Genomic DNA, 14,384 nt, shown 5'->3' with positions numbered 1-14,384 from the left:
ATGGCTAAATTACCTCCTCACCATGTCTTGAAGTTCTCCAGAGTAAATCCAACTGTGTTTGTGTGACTGCATTACACTCCCACTGCTAGGGTACCTGAACAATAACCAGAACAAAGTCTGAAATAAAAACTGCCAAGCAGCTGCACCACTGAGTCACAGTTTATTTTCTACGCTTAAGAAAAGGTTTCGTTTCTGATCTGCAACAAACGTCTGCACTCTGCTGTCACACTCACGCTGAATGATGTTCCGGCCTCTATGTCACTGAAATGCTACAAACCAGGAAACAGGATGTTGTTCTTCTTCAGTGCAGAGAGACGCACAGACGATCAGACTGAACTCAGACCAAACTAGCAGCTTCCTCTGAGTGAGTCCAGCTACAGGAGAGAAAAGTGGAAAACTCCAACGCTGCTGCTTCAAGCTGCTGACGCTCCACACACTGAATGTGAGTTTGAGCAAAAACACGACTCAAAGCAAGTTTCAGTGAAGGTGGTAGAGGAGGGAGGGGAGCCAGGACTGACTGTACTTCCTGTCTGCTGCTTTCAGCTTCACTCACAGACTCAATGGCTTCCAGATCAGAGGAGGATCTCTGCTGTCCGGTCTGTCAGGAGGTCTTCAGAGATCCTGTTCTTCTGTCATGTAGCCACAGCTTCTGTAAAGTCTGTCTGAAGAGACAGTGGAAAGAGACACCAACACGCGAGTGTCCAGTTTGTAAGAGAAGATCTTCACGGTCAAAACCACCTTCAAATCTGGCTTTAAAGAACCTGTGTGAGTCGTTCTTACAGGAGAGAGATCAGAGAGCTTCAGAGGCTCTCTGCAGTCTGCACTCTGAGAAACTCAGACTCTTCTGTCTGGACCATCAGCAGCCAGTGTGTGTCATCTGCAGAGACTCAGAAAAACACACCAATCACAGATTCAGACCCATCGATGAAGCTGCACAACAACACAAGAAGGAACTTCAGGAAACTCTGGAGCCCTTAAAGAAGAAGTTAAAGGTTTGTGAAGAAGTTCAAGTGAAGTTTGATCAAACAGCAGAACACATTAAGGTCCAGGCCCGACACACAGAGAGGCAGATTAAGGAGCAGTTTAAGAAGCTTCACCAGTTTCTAGCAGAGGAAGAGGAGGCCAGGCTGGCTGCACTGAGGGAGGAAGAGGAGCAGAAGAGTGGGATGATGAAGGAGAAGATGGAGGCTCTGAGCAGAGAGATAGCAGCTCTTTCAGACACAGTCAGAGCCACAGAGGAGGAGCTGAGAGCTGAAGACATCTCATTCCTGCACAACTACAAGGCTGCAGTGGAAAGAGTCCAGCGCTGCCCCCTGCTGGATGATCCACAGCTGCCCTCAGGAGCTCTGATAGACCAGGCCAAACACCTGGGCAACCTGACCTTCAACATCTGGAACAACATGAAGGACATGGTCTCCTACACTCCTCTCATTCTGGACCCAAACACTGCTCATCCAAAACTCATCCTGTCTGAAGATCTGACCAGTGTGAGACGAGGAGATGAACAGCAGCTTCCTGATAATCCAGAGAGGTTTGATTATTCCTGCTGTGTCCTGGGCTCTGAGGGCTTTAACTCAGGGACTCACAGCTGGGATGTCGAGGTTGGAGACAGTACATGGTGGGCTCTGGGGGTGCTAGCAGAGTCTGTGCAGAGGAAGGGATACATTGAGTCTGGATTATGGAGATTATGGTTTTCTACAGGTAAATACTCAGCACGCTCACCATCATGTGAAACTGCTCTCTCAGTAGAGAAGAAGCTCCAGAGGATCAGAGTGAATCTGGACTGGAACAGAGGAAAGCTGTCGTTCTCTGATCCTGATACTAACACACACATACACACCTTCACACACACTTTCACTCACAGGATGTTTCCAATCATTAACACTGGTGATAAAGTGAAGGTGTTGCCGTTGAAGGTGTCAGTGTCAGTGCAGCAGATGAGTTGAGGATGATGATGTTTCTAATGTTGTTTCCTGTCAGTGAGTTGAAGCTGTTAAACTGCAGCTGTCCTCCTGCTGCCTCGTTGTTCCAAAGCTCTTTGTTTCTCTTTTAGTTTTCACTGTTTCTTTCTGTTTCTGCTGTCCACCTTTTCACATGGAAAATCATTTCACTGTTTCTCACTGAATGACTCCCCAAACTAGATTTGAAATTCTATCAAGTTTCTAATCATTACCAGTGTTGGGAAGGTTACTTTTAAAATGTATTCCATTATAGAATACAGAATGCATGCCCCAAAATGTATCCGGTTGTTCAGTCTGACGTCACTAGCCGTGTCTGGGTCTAAACTCTGCTGCAGGTCCATATATCAAACGATCACTATGGCATTACTGAGAGTTGAAAAACTGTCTAAAGTCTTTCATCTTTAATAAAATGATCAGCGTTCTGCTCTACCAGGTGTAACAATTGAGTTTAACATCCAGGCACCCATGAAAACGGAATTTATGACATTTAACGGAGTTAGAAGTTAGCAGGGAGTTAGCTCGCTAGCTTCTATCTAAATACAATATAGCATGTCCTGACTGCGGGGTTTTGGAAACAAATTAAAACGTACAGCTCTGTTATCACTTCCAGCATAAATGAAGACAGAAAATTAAACAGCAGTGACGTTTTTAGAGTTACTGAAGTTGGGCTAGCTGGTATATAATGATGTGCTACATGACCGCTAGCGACACATCTATGTTAGCATAATATAAACAAGCTAACTTTTTTTCCACTCGATAAAAGTTAACGTGAGTGTTCTCGGTGGTCAGGAACAAATGTAATCGCTGTAAAAGGACCAAACTTCAGCCAGGAGAACAACTGAGATAATCCATCCACAATACGAGGTTAGTCATTCATATACTGCTGCATGGGCTGGGCTGTAGTTACATCCTAAGGTTTTAAAAACTGAGCTTAAATAAATGATTAGCGGTAATAAAAGCCGAGGGAGGTCAACAGTGATCATTGACTGTTTTAGGAGGTTTTTGAGATCAAATAGAAGAAAATACATAACATTAAGCATGTTAATAACACAAAAGCCATATTAAACGCAGACTACTTTAGACCCGGAAGTAGGATTCATCGCGTCATCACTGAACAACCGGATTCTGTAACGTATTCCGTTATGTTACTCAATGACAGTAACGTATTCTGAATACTTTGGATTACTTAATATATTATCATGCTTTTTACAACAACGTGAATGTACTATTGCTGTGTGATTTATTACTATTACTGAAGGTCCGCGACTCTGAACTGTAGTAAAGGGACCTCTGACTAATACGGCGGGGTCCCTGTCGGCTCGTAGCCGAAAAATAGCTTTACTTTGTTGTGTGGGTCAACTTTTCTTGCGAGAGACAGAGAGAGGCGTTGAAAGACTGCTCCAACGGAACTTATTGTTTTCGGAGGAAAACACGAACACGGTGTACAGTCGAGTCTTAATAGCTTACTTACAACTGGGCTCGTCAGGCACTCTTCTTGGCTGAAGTGGTTATTATTATATTTACATGCTTCTAGCTCCCATTTTTCCTCGACGACAACTCGTACCTTTCCACTCCCCTTTTTCTCCCTCCTCGAGCTCACAGACCCATAACGTGTATGGCAGTCCATTCTCCCTGCAGCACTGACTACACTGCCCATGATGCTACATTCTTTAGAGCTATGCTTGTAGCATTCTGCCTGTTAGCTTAGCACAACAACAACAACAACAACGAAAAGGCGCTCTCTCACCCAGGAAACACACAGTCGCAGAGAGAGAGAGAGAGAGAGAGCGTCGTAACCATGGCAACCGTAACGCTGCCGCCTGGAACAACAGAACGTAGCTGTCAAACAAAACCCAAACAGTCCTGACCCGCGACAACATGAAACAGGAAAGTACCGCAGTGTAATCCATTTATTTCAACAAAGTAACTGTATTCTGAATACCAGCTTTTTAAACGGTAACTGTAACGGAATACAGTTACTCATATTTTGTATTTTAAATACGTAACGGCGGTACATGTATTCCGTTACTCCCCAACACTGATCATTACAAGTGATTCATGTTTCTATTTGATGTGTAAATGGAGATGATTTAGTTTGCTGGGCTATGGACTGACATGTGTTAATGGGAGGAGCAGTTTGTTGTTGTCTTCTTGTCTGTTTATGACAACAATAAATATGTTGTTGAAACAATGATTCATGTTTAACTCCATATATGAAATGTTTCTGATCTTTGAATTCTGTTTGATTAAAGACTTTCTTCATGACACAAATGAGATTTCAGTGTATTAATAGAACTAAATAAGCTCAGAGTTGAAAGGCTGGAGTATTATGTACGTGCTTCACTGTCAGGATCTTCAGGGGGATTCAAAGGGAAACATCAAACTGCTGTAATGAGATAAACTAGTTGGGCTGAACACACTTATCTGTAGTTTGTCTCCATCCAGGATCATCAGAATATAATGAACATGTGTGAAGAGCCACAAAATGCTGCTGCCCTCTCAGCATGATGAGCTCCAGCCTTTGTTAGCAGGACAACAGGAAACATGAGACAACTTTCAGAGACAGTAACCAACTGTGGCCACAAGATGGCAGCAGCTGATCTGAGATCCTTTATTGGACAGAAGGACTCTGCTCTGTGACGTCATCAGAGAGACGGCCTTCACTCTGATAGATCTGACGTCATGTCTGCACTGCGATGATGAAAGCTGATAAACACATTGTTATTGATCCATGAAATCACCTCTGTCCTCTCAAGTGTAGCTGTTTACAGAGCTGAAGAAGTCCTTCATCATCAAAACAGACAAACATGTATTTCCTGTATTAAGTGACGTCATCCTCACTCTGACCTCTTACATACATTCTGTTCAGTTTTCCTGCTGCAGCAAAAAATGCTGCTGTTTGTCGATTCATTTCATTTATCTAAACTTTCAGCCACTAATTTTGCAGATTAAACAAACAGTTTCATTTAGTATGAACAAATCCTAATTTATAACAATAATAATGACAATAATAATGATAGTTTTATAAAGCACTTTCAATGTAGCAGTAGTAGTAAGTAATAAGGTAATAACTTCTTAAAGATCTAATCAAGACATTATTAAATGAACAACAAGAAACTTGTTTAGAGTGTGAATGTTACACAGAAAGCATTTAAACAAAAAATAAAACTGAACAAGGTATGTTATATAAAGTGTTGTGAAGGCTCAGATAGAAAAGAACCAGCCCAGTTAAAACATTCTTAAGTAACAACCTGAGTAGAAGGTGGAGAAGTAACAGCTGTGGTTTTCAAAAGATGATTATTTCCTGGTGTCACAGAAGAAAAAGGCTAAGCAGCTGAATCTTGGACCTTTAAATCTAATAGTGTCATAGTCCTGGCTGGCCTGGAGTGTTCTTCCTTCTTTCTGTCTCTCTCCACCTCTTCACTCTTTCTATCTTTTTACTCTCAGGTGAAGTTGTGAACCATCTTTCTCTTGTTGGTCACACATGGCTCTTACAAGCTAGGTCCCTAACTTTTGCTAGCTGTTGAAGTTGTGGTATATCAGTGGTTAGAAATGCTATTATTGCTTTAGGGTTAGTTTAACACAAAGTCAGGACTGACCCAGGACCATTGCTGTGAGTCACACTACGCAGGGTAAAGGCCCTTTCACAGCGGACGTAGCATGCACTGCGCTCACCACTAAGAGCTGAGGATCCAAAATTTGTAGTGCTGGCTACGCTCTATGCTCTGTCATTTCTTTGTGTGGCAGCTCTGTGTGTACTAGATATGCCTGAATCTTGTTTTTGGAGTTTTACATTTGGGATTGACATGAACCATCAGCTGAAAGGAAGAAAAAATTGGGTAACAAAAACCAAAACAAAAAAACAATTGGGTCGTACTGGCAAGTTGAAACTCACACACAGCCAGGCAATTTGATTGCGGAGTTTTACAGGTAGGGTTTTGCTTTGTATATTTAATCAGGCCTTAAGAAAACAAAATGTAACTTCTTTTTATCTATAGATGCACAAACATAAAACCTTCGGACATTTTGGTTTGCAAGGTTAAAAAAGTTCACAACAACGCATTTGATTTATAAGTACAAAATATTTTTTACCATAACAAAGCCTGTTATTTCCTGGAAAAATGACTCAACATTCTTCCTTGGATTTCTGTGCTTCTGTGGATGATCAGCTCAATTCTCTGCTGCCCTTACCTGCCCAAACCCCGTGAAAGTTGATTAAAACACTCAAAAACAGGTGATCATCACTTTTATATGTTTAAGTGCATAGTGTGGATGATATCATAAGGCCTTGAGGCAATCAGATGTAAAACACAGTATTTATGATTTTTAAGTTGTAATGATTTCACCCGAACGCGACGGAAAGGTTCGAGAATTCAAATTCAATATGTGGTTAATTTTTTGTTACAGAAGCAGGAATTTTTTTGTCCTGCATGTGGAGAAATCTGCCGTTAAATCAGAACACATGAACACATCTGTACAGGACAGGCTGCATTCAAACCCATATTACTGTGTATCATGTGTCACTGTGTATAGCGCTTTATGACTGACTGTCTATGAAAACACTTTGCATGTTCTCCCCGTCTCCTCTGGTACTCGGCTTCCTCCCACAGTCCAAAGACTTGCACTTAGTGGGGATACGTTAACTGATCAATCTACATTGCCCATAGGCGTGAATGAAGAAGTAAATGTGAGTACGCAATGTTGTCTGACGCTGTGTGTTAGTATTAACCCCGATTCTTTTGTCCCCATGATAGAACAGAGAAAACTGACTCAGTGTGTTAAAGCATTTCTATTTCTTTTTATTCAATCATCTTCCGGAAGAGAGACACCCCTGCACAGCCCAAACGCCAGTTGCAGGATCTCTAACATTACAAGCTCAACATGTGTCTTATATGGTGTTATTTCTGTACTTTACACGTCACGCAGTTTCGATACCAACATTGCTTATATGGCAAAGGTCCTCTTTTCTGCGTCTTATCTATTAATATGCCTGTGCACTAAAACTTCCTGTGCAGCTTGTAATAACTTGCAATAACTCTACAAAAAACATGCAGTTTCCTGTCAGCCTGTGACCTAGTCTCAAAGCTGGCCTTCTTTTATACATAAAACAATCTAATGAGCGGATACGCATTAAAAATATTTCTCTATTTCTTAGCAACAGACTGGCGACCTGTCCAGGGTGTACCACGCCTCTCGCCCTATGACAGCTGGGATAGGCTCCAGCGACCTCCACTACCCTGAAGAGGATAAGAGGAAGCAAACAGATAGATGGAACATATTTATTTATCATTTTTTGTATTTTTTGTCTTTTAACTTCGACTTAGTCTCAGTATACAGGGAGTGCAGAATTATTAGGCAAGTTGTATTTTTGAGGAATAATTTTATTATTGAACAACAACCATGTTCTCAATGAACCCAAAAAACTCATTAATATCAAAGCTGAATGTTTTTGGAAGTAGTTTTTAGTTTGTTTTTAGTTTTAGCTATTTTAGGGGGATATCTGTGTGTGCAGGTGACTATTACTGTGCATAATTATTAGGCAACTTAACAAAAAACAAATATATACCCATTCAATTATTTATTTTTACCAGTGAAACCAATATAACATCTCCACATTCACAAATATACATTTCTGACATTCAAAAACAAAACAAAAACAAATCAGCGACCAATATAGCCACCAAACGTAAAAATAATCTTAATTCAAACCAATATAGAAATTATCTATTAGATTACATTAGTCTTGATACAGCCTCTGCCACCACATCAGATCAATTGCTCTGGGCTCCTTTGATCAGCTCCATCACCTAGTGGGGGTGGGGGTCATAGTTTGGTCCCGCCTTCACTGTTGTGATTGGTGTGGGGGTAGGGACAGGCTTAGGGCATCGGGGGGTTCCCCGGAGGCATCTTCCTTGGAGGGCTCAACCTGGGGTAGCGGTCATGGCCTATTAAGGGCTCTGTTGGCTCTTAGGTGACGGTTTCCTCGTGGCTGCGTGCAGCGGGGCTAGGGGACGGTCTGTGCTGACTGACGTGGGTTACTGACCTGGTAGCCTGGCTGCCCCGTGGTGGGTCCGTACGGGCGTGGGGTTGTGGGGGTGCTCCGTCTTCGGGCCGGGCATCCCCCCCCCCACCCCCTGTCCCCTTCTGGCTGCCTGTGCCTCAGTTTTATCTCACAACTTAGACATTCACATTACTCACACCATCCCTCTTCTCAGCTGTTTTTTTCCCTCTTTCTTTCTCCCTTCTTTTCTTTTCCTCATTCAAGTCTGTCCAGTATTTAACAAGTGAAGATGAAAAATAAAATAAACAATAAAAGTTGAATCAAATAGAAGAAGAAAGTGTGTACATTATTGTACTTTATTGAGCCCCGTGGGGAAATTGCTCTCTGCATTTAACCCATTCACTCAGTGAAGCAGTGGGCAGCCATTGGGCGCCCGGGGAGCAGTGTGTAGGGACGGTACCTTGCTCAGGGGTACCTCAGGGTAGCTGTTAAGGGGAATCGAACCCCCGACCTTCCGATCATGTGGCAACCACTCTACCTACTGAGCTATCCCTGACCATTACGGCAAGGCTGGGATGGTCCATTTGGTAAAGTAAATCCGTTGGGCATCTTTCTTTGCCTTTAGACAATAATTCTGATGGCAAAAGAGCCAAACGGGACAGGCAAAAAAAAAAAGAAAAAAAAAACCAACTTTCCCATGCGCCCAGGTCAAGTACGGGCGCCTAAGGGATTAAGTGTTAAGTTAAGACACCCTTAGGTTAACCTAAGGGTGTCCCTTTGGGCAGGGCCCTCAGCCAGAGCCCTGCCCGAACCCTGGCCTGTACTTTTTCAAGGTTTAATGCAAATGTATGGGACATTTATTTATTCTTCAGTGCACATTTGCATTCTAACATGCAGAGCTGGGTGATGGCTACACAAGCTCATGGCTGGAGTGCATGTGTGAAATTCATCTGCAAAGATAATGACAGCTTTATTTTATTTGATTATAGATGTTCTTCGATATATTTCTGTGATGTTAGTCGATATTAAAAAAAGGAAAAGAGAGAGATGAAACTTGTGTTTCTTTTCATATTAATCACACTCAATCATATCAGCTTTCCGTAACAACTTTCATGATTTTTATTTTATCTGGTAATTAACGTCACCCTGTGTGGAAAAAGTGACTCTTATTCTACTGGGATTATGTATTATTCATCGAGTGTATTACATCACTGTGTATGTCAGTTTATAATTTAGAGTCAATGAAGTCTTCTCCCAGGTCAATCATCATTCTCACTGCGCTCAGGATCAAAGTGTCAACATCGTCATTCAGTTCTGTTTCTTCACTGTAGTTCTTCACAGGAAGGATGAAGTTAAGCGGGATCCCCAGTTTTGAGCTCAGATCTCCCATCTGGTTTTTACAGAAACAAATGAATTACTGTAAGATCTGAGTTCAGGTTTGCAATGTTTCATTTACCCAGCCAGTATTGTTGTAATGTTAATTTTTTCCAGCCAAAATTCACCTTTCTCTTCACGAGCTTGCTTTTGTACACATTCTTCAGGTCCTTCTCAGTTTCAGGACAGGCCTCATCAAATTTGGTAAGAACAGCTAACTGGGGAATACCTGCAATATGAGATATTTTCTGATAAGTCTGGGGTTAACTTGACAAGAACTTTGACTATGCATACAATATGAACAAATACCACTCAAAAGCCTGTGAATCATTCAGTGAAATGTCTTCCAGCAGAGACCGTCCATATTTAACCAGGTATAGTTATAAAACTTCTCTTATCAGATGTTTTAAGACAAACAAGTCTAATGCAGAACTTCAGCTGTGTTTTTCATGCACATGTATTTGTTTTCTTTTACAAGTAAAGTGTTAGAATAAATAGCCAAGATGTTCTTTAAATGCACTGTAAGTCTGTTACACACTTAATCCCCTCTTACCCAAGTCGCTGGCTGCCTCTCTGATGATTTTCATCTTCTGTAACACTGAGCTGTTAATTTCTGTTGCGTTACCAGTGTGGACACAAACCAGAACATGAACTCTGTCCTCTGGAGAAGGTGAAGGGTTGTAGCCAGAATCAGAAGTGGACAATGGAGAAGCAGGGTTTAACTGCAATATGTTACAAAGATCCAGTGAACCCACACTCATTGTATAGTATAACAAGAATCTCATTAACAACATGAATGAAAGAAGACTGTGCAAATCTGTATTTTAAAAAAAAAAACCTTCAATAAATTAATCAATATATGATTTACTTTTTCTCTCACAAAATAACTTGAAGAAAATTTGAGAGTTTTACTTAAAGAATAAACAAAGTTCACAGTTTGATGATTGTACCTTATAACCCTCCTTCACATGTCCCATCATGGCCAGTTTGATGTCTTCCACTCTCACTCCTCGTCCACTCCCATCTTCCAAACCCATCAGGTCATTGAAGACAAATGGGTAAAACTGCCCTGTGTCTTTCTTAATGTTGTGGGTTTCATACTGAATGACAAAAGTTTACAAACAACTTGGAAGGAGATACGATTTGTTTTGAACATGATGAAAATGTTTTAATTACTTATTAAATCTTTAACATGGTGTGTAGGCTAATATTTTACCATATGTTACAGTTTCACTTGTTAAATTTCCATACATCGAGTCAGTGTAACTAAAAGGAAGTTACTTTTTTGGTGAAACTTCCTTCCTCCTCATTTGTTGCGTTGGTCAAAGCTGGACAGGTTATTCTTCTCCGTAAGACATTGCTGACAGAATTGATGAAGCTGGACTTCCCGGCACCGACTGGGCCATAGAGCAAAACTCTGACATGTGTCACTTTGTCATTTTGAAGCTGAAAATTCTTCACATACTGCAGATCTGCCTGGTTCCTGTAAAATGGGGTTAAAAAAGTTTAATATATTGTAGATGTAGTTTTAACATGACTGATGAGGTTAAAACATTCCAACAGCTCTGTGAGGCTGCTTTTTAAACACAGCAGTTCAATCAGGAAAATGCTAGTTATGGGATGTTTTCTGTGACGTTTGATAATGCCTGTTATCAGAAAAGCATGATAACATTTTCTGAATTGGACATAAGGGATAGTAAAAATCGTCAGTTTTCCAATGCAAGTTAAATTTTGACCTCATGATGGAGCTATATGAAAAAAGTTAGATGATTACGGAAGCCACAGTAATTCATCCTGAGGAAAAACTGCATGTTTGAACTACATTTTTGTATATTACATTTTTAACAAGAGCATTAACATCCAGTGTAAGATCAAAGAATGCTTAAGGCACTTCAGCAGACCCAGCGAAAGACACATTATTAACTAAAAATGCACGTATAGAAATTGTGTATGAGATGTGGCTAACAATAATAGGGCTGTGGTTGGCTGAGCAATGTTTGCAACATCTGATAAGCTTTTCTGTTCATGTGAGAAAATCAAACATCTCTTTTGCATTTTTCATAAAATAAAATGGTCGGTGAAGGGAACCCTTTTTTTATTACTTATTAGTACAGCCTTCCAAATGTATTGCAGTAGTTAGAGTTAAACAGAAGAAAATTGGTCTAAGTCAGCAACTGATATTCTCAGTCCTGTTCACAAGACTGGAAACTGTAGATTTACCCCCAAGATACTTGTCTCCACGGAGTTTTCAAAGCTGAAAATTGAATTGAAAAGCATTTTAGAACGTAAAAAAGATGAACTCTATTTGTAAACAGGAGAAATCAGTTTTGTTCAAAATAATCTGCAAATAACAGTAACCAATGTTCTAAAATGAAACTTACTAGGAGAAGGTGGAGGTGCTAGAAAAAAAAACAAACAACATGAAACACGCATTAGACAGGTATGTGCAAATTAATTGTAGAATTTATGTTGTTAAATTTATGATATAACTTACTAGGAAGATGTGGTGGAGCTGGAGATGTTACAAAGTAAAACATAGAGAAAGTAAAATACAATTTCAGTTTCCATTAATATTTCTGATTTTTTTGCAGTGGGAATATAACTGTGCAACAAAGACTAAAATTGCATTCTAATATGCAGCTCTTGCCTTATTCTGCAACAGAGAACAATTTCTTCACTATATACTACTTACGTGTAGGAGAAGAAGAGCCACCTCCCATTGCTAAAACTGAAGAAGTAAAGATAAAGTTAATATCAATCAGTAACACACAAATATTTCAATGATCAGGTGCCCACACCCGAAAAAAGAAAAAGTTTATAAAATAATTATAAAGTTAAACTAAATCAGTTTAAAGCTTAAACGTAAAACCACAGTCGTTGCACAAATGTTGCCTTCTACAATAAATTCATTAAGGGAAGGAGGGAAAAATGCAACATTTTAGAGAGTAAGACTTAAAGTGTAGTGGCAATGATTTTACAGCATATGGTCTGCAGACTGAACTTTCCACTCACTAGTGTGGGATTTCCAAACTCCTGAGCAATGAGAAAAGTAAGAAAACATAATAAAAATGAACTGGTATGAATCACTAAGGCTCATTTTTAACCTGATAACATACATGGTAAAGAATTCTTACCTGTATTGTGATGCAGCTGCAGAGGCAAAGATCAAGTGAAACTGTTGAATGGAACAAAGTCGGTCTTATATAGACTGATCAGATCTTATACTTTCACTTTCTTAATGACAAAGTGAAAGTATAAAAAGGTACTTCCCAGAGTCCCTTCTGGGAAGTACCTTACCTGATGTTTTTCTTTCCTGCTACTTTTTGATGCAAACCTCATCTGACCTTTCTCTTACTTAACTTTTGCAATAATTAGAAAAGATAAAACTGAAATATGTATTTAGCTTTTAAAAAGTGAAACTGAAACTGAGTGATGAGACAAAATGATGAGATGTGAATCACAAGATTTTCCTCTTTAATAATAATAGATGATCCCCGTGGGTAAATTACTTTCTTTGAATTTGTTAGGGGCAGCCACTAAGCAGGTGACCGGGGAGCAATGTGTAGGGATGGTGCCTTGCTCAGGGGTATCTCAGCATAGCAGTTAAGTGGATTTGAACCACCGACCACTCTACCTACTGAGCTATCCCTGCCACCTTTGCATTCTTTATAAGTGTTTGCAGGCTATAATTTATCATTACTGATGAACAAATAAACTAAAAAAATGCTTGTTCACATTATTTATATTTAGTCTTTTTATTGTTTTATCTCTGCAACCAGCAGACTGCTCACTTATTATTTTTCTGCAAAAAGTTGTCAGGTGCTAAAACATAAAGCTCAGGGGAATTAAGAGGATTTCCAAGACACAGGGGGTTGATTTCTTATAAACCACATGCTTTATCATAAAATAAAACAGAAAGTGAAAGTGGGCATGCTACTGTATAAAAGACCAAGTGCTCTCTTTGAGTAGTTTCACTGCATCCTCCTCGCTGCACCAGTCACAGCAGCAGCACAAGGTAGGAAACCAGACTGATGTTGTTTTATATGTTTTGGTATTTTAATTTCATTTTCCCGGTCTGGTTGGTTTTGTTTTCTAGTTTGTCTGATGTTTGAGAACATGGGTTACACAGAACAGCTTCTCACTTTTCTTATTTTTTTATATTTTTGGTTACACTATTAAACCTGATTGTTTAGACTGATGATCTGTCCAAAGTGTAGCCCCTTGTAAAGTATGTTAGGATACACTTAACATAGTGGAGTTTGACATCTGTTACCTGTTGCTTCTGAGTTTTGTCTTTCTTTCCTTCAGGTCTTCAGATTTGATCATGGACCCTAAGAGTAAGGGACAAATTGTTTAATGGCAATATCTAACGGAGTCACTGCAGTGCTTTCATGTTGCTGTTAATGGCATTGATATAATTCTTATGATGATAATAATCATAATACCTTATTTTAATAATAGTGCTGAAACATTATTAATGTGCTCACGTTATGCCTGCTATGCAGAGTCAGTAATATTATTTCACATTTAAATCCCTCACTCTCAACTGTTTCAGACATTATGTTTCTATACACAACACCAGGGGTACCCAGGTCCAGTCCTCGAGAGCCACTGTCCTGCAGCTTTTAGATGCATCCCTACTCCAACACAGCTGAATCAAATGGTCTGATTACGTCTTCAGCATGGCTTCAAGTTTGGCAAAGGCCCGGTAATAAGCCATTCATTTGATTCCAGTGTGTCGGGACAAGGATGCATTTAAAAGCAGCAGTAGCTCTCGAGGACTGGGCATCCCTGAACTACACACACAATCATAGCACAGGATGGAAAAGGCCATACAAATCTCAGCTAACTGATCTTTTCTTTACTTTGTGTGAAATATAATGCAAGTCAAAATAATATAACAATTTTTAACAACACTCTTTGATTTGTTAAATATTTTTTCCTCAGATTCACCTTCAGCTACTCCAACACCACAAGTACAGGTTAGCAAACCTCCTTGGTCACTCACATCACAACTAACATAAAACATACACACGCAGAACTCACTT

At 40.0% G+C, this 14,384-nt stretch overlaps 2 protein-coding genes across 2 annotated transcripts; one reads left to right on the top strand and one right to left on the bottom strand.

Annotated features, from left to right (window-relative positions):
• Positions 1 to 539: 539 nt before the first annotated feature.
• LOC146634892 (nuclear factor 7, ovary-like) lies at positions 540 to 1,946 on the top strand. Its single transcript, XM_085343255.1, has one exon. It carries the CDS (start codon positions 561 to 563, stop codon positions 1,944 to 1,946), a length of 1,386 nt encoding a protein of 461 aa, XP_085199381.1. The 5' UTR covers positions 540 to 560.
• A 7,216-nt stretch (positions 1,947 to 9,162) lies between these two features.
• LOC146634891 (interferon-induced protein 44-like) lies at positions 9,163 to 13,895 on the bottom strand. The gene is made up of 11 exons (XM_085349990.1): positions 13,877 to 13,895; positions 13,610 to 13,667; positions 12,471 to 12,486; positions 12,315 to 12,369; positions 11,718 to 11,735; positions 11,557 to 11,590; positions 10,618 to 10,819; positions 10,287 to 10,436; positions 9,890 to 10,058; positions 9,465 to 9,565; positions 9,163 to 9,352 (listed from the first exon to the last, which is right to left on the bottom strand). The coding sequence occupies exons 1-11, from the start codon at positions 13,893 to 13,895 to the stop codon at positions 9,188 to 9,190; spliced, it is 987 nt and encodes a 328-aa protein (XP_085206116.1). The 3' UTR covers positions 9,163 to 9,187.
• Positions 13,896 to 14,384: the final 489 nt, after the last annotated feature.

The sequence above is a fragment of the Diplotaxodon limnothrissa genome, linkage group LG3 (assembly GCF_057381915.1).
Source record: "Diplotaxodon limnothrissa isolate DT_005_m linkage group LG3, D_limnothrissa_male_GT1.1, whole genome shotgun sequence".
In the NCBI taxonomy this organism is placed as follows: Eukaryota; Metazoa; Chordata; class Actinopteri; order Cichliformes; family Cichlidae; genus Diplotaxodon; species Diplotaxodon limnothrissa.
This window is presented reverse-complemented; position numbering and strand designations above follow the sequence as displayed.

Coding starts and splice junctions, on each gene's coding strand:
- LOC146634892 (XM_085343255.1), top strand. CDS start 561: ATGGCTTCCAGATCAGAGGAGGATCTCTGCTGTCCGGTCTGTCAGGAG.
- LOC146634891 (XM_085349990.1), bottom strand. Junction 10,820..11,556: donor TGGAGACAAGTATCTTGGGG/GTAAATCTACAG, acceptor CCCATTTTACAG/GAACCAGGCAGATCTGCAGT. Junction 10,059..10,286: donor ATGTGAAGGAGGGTTATAAG/GTACAATCATCA, acceptor AACATATTGCAG/TTAAACCCTGCTTCTCCATT.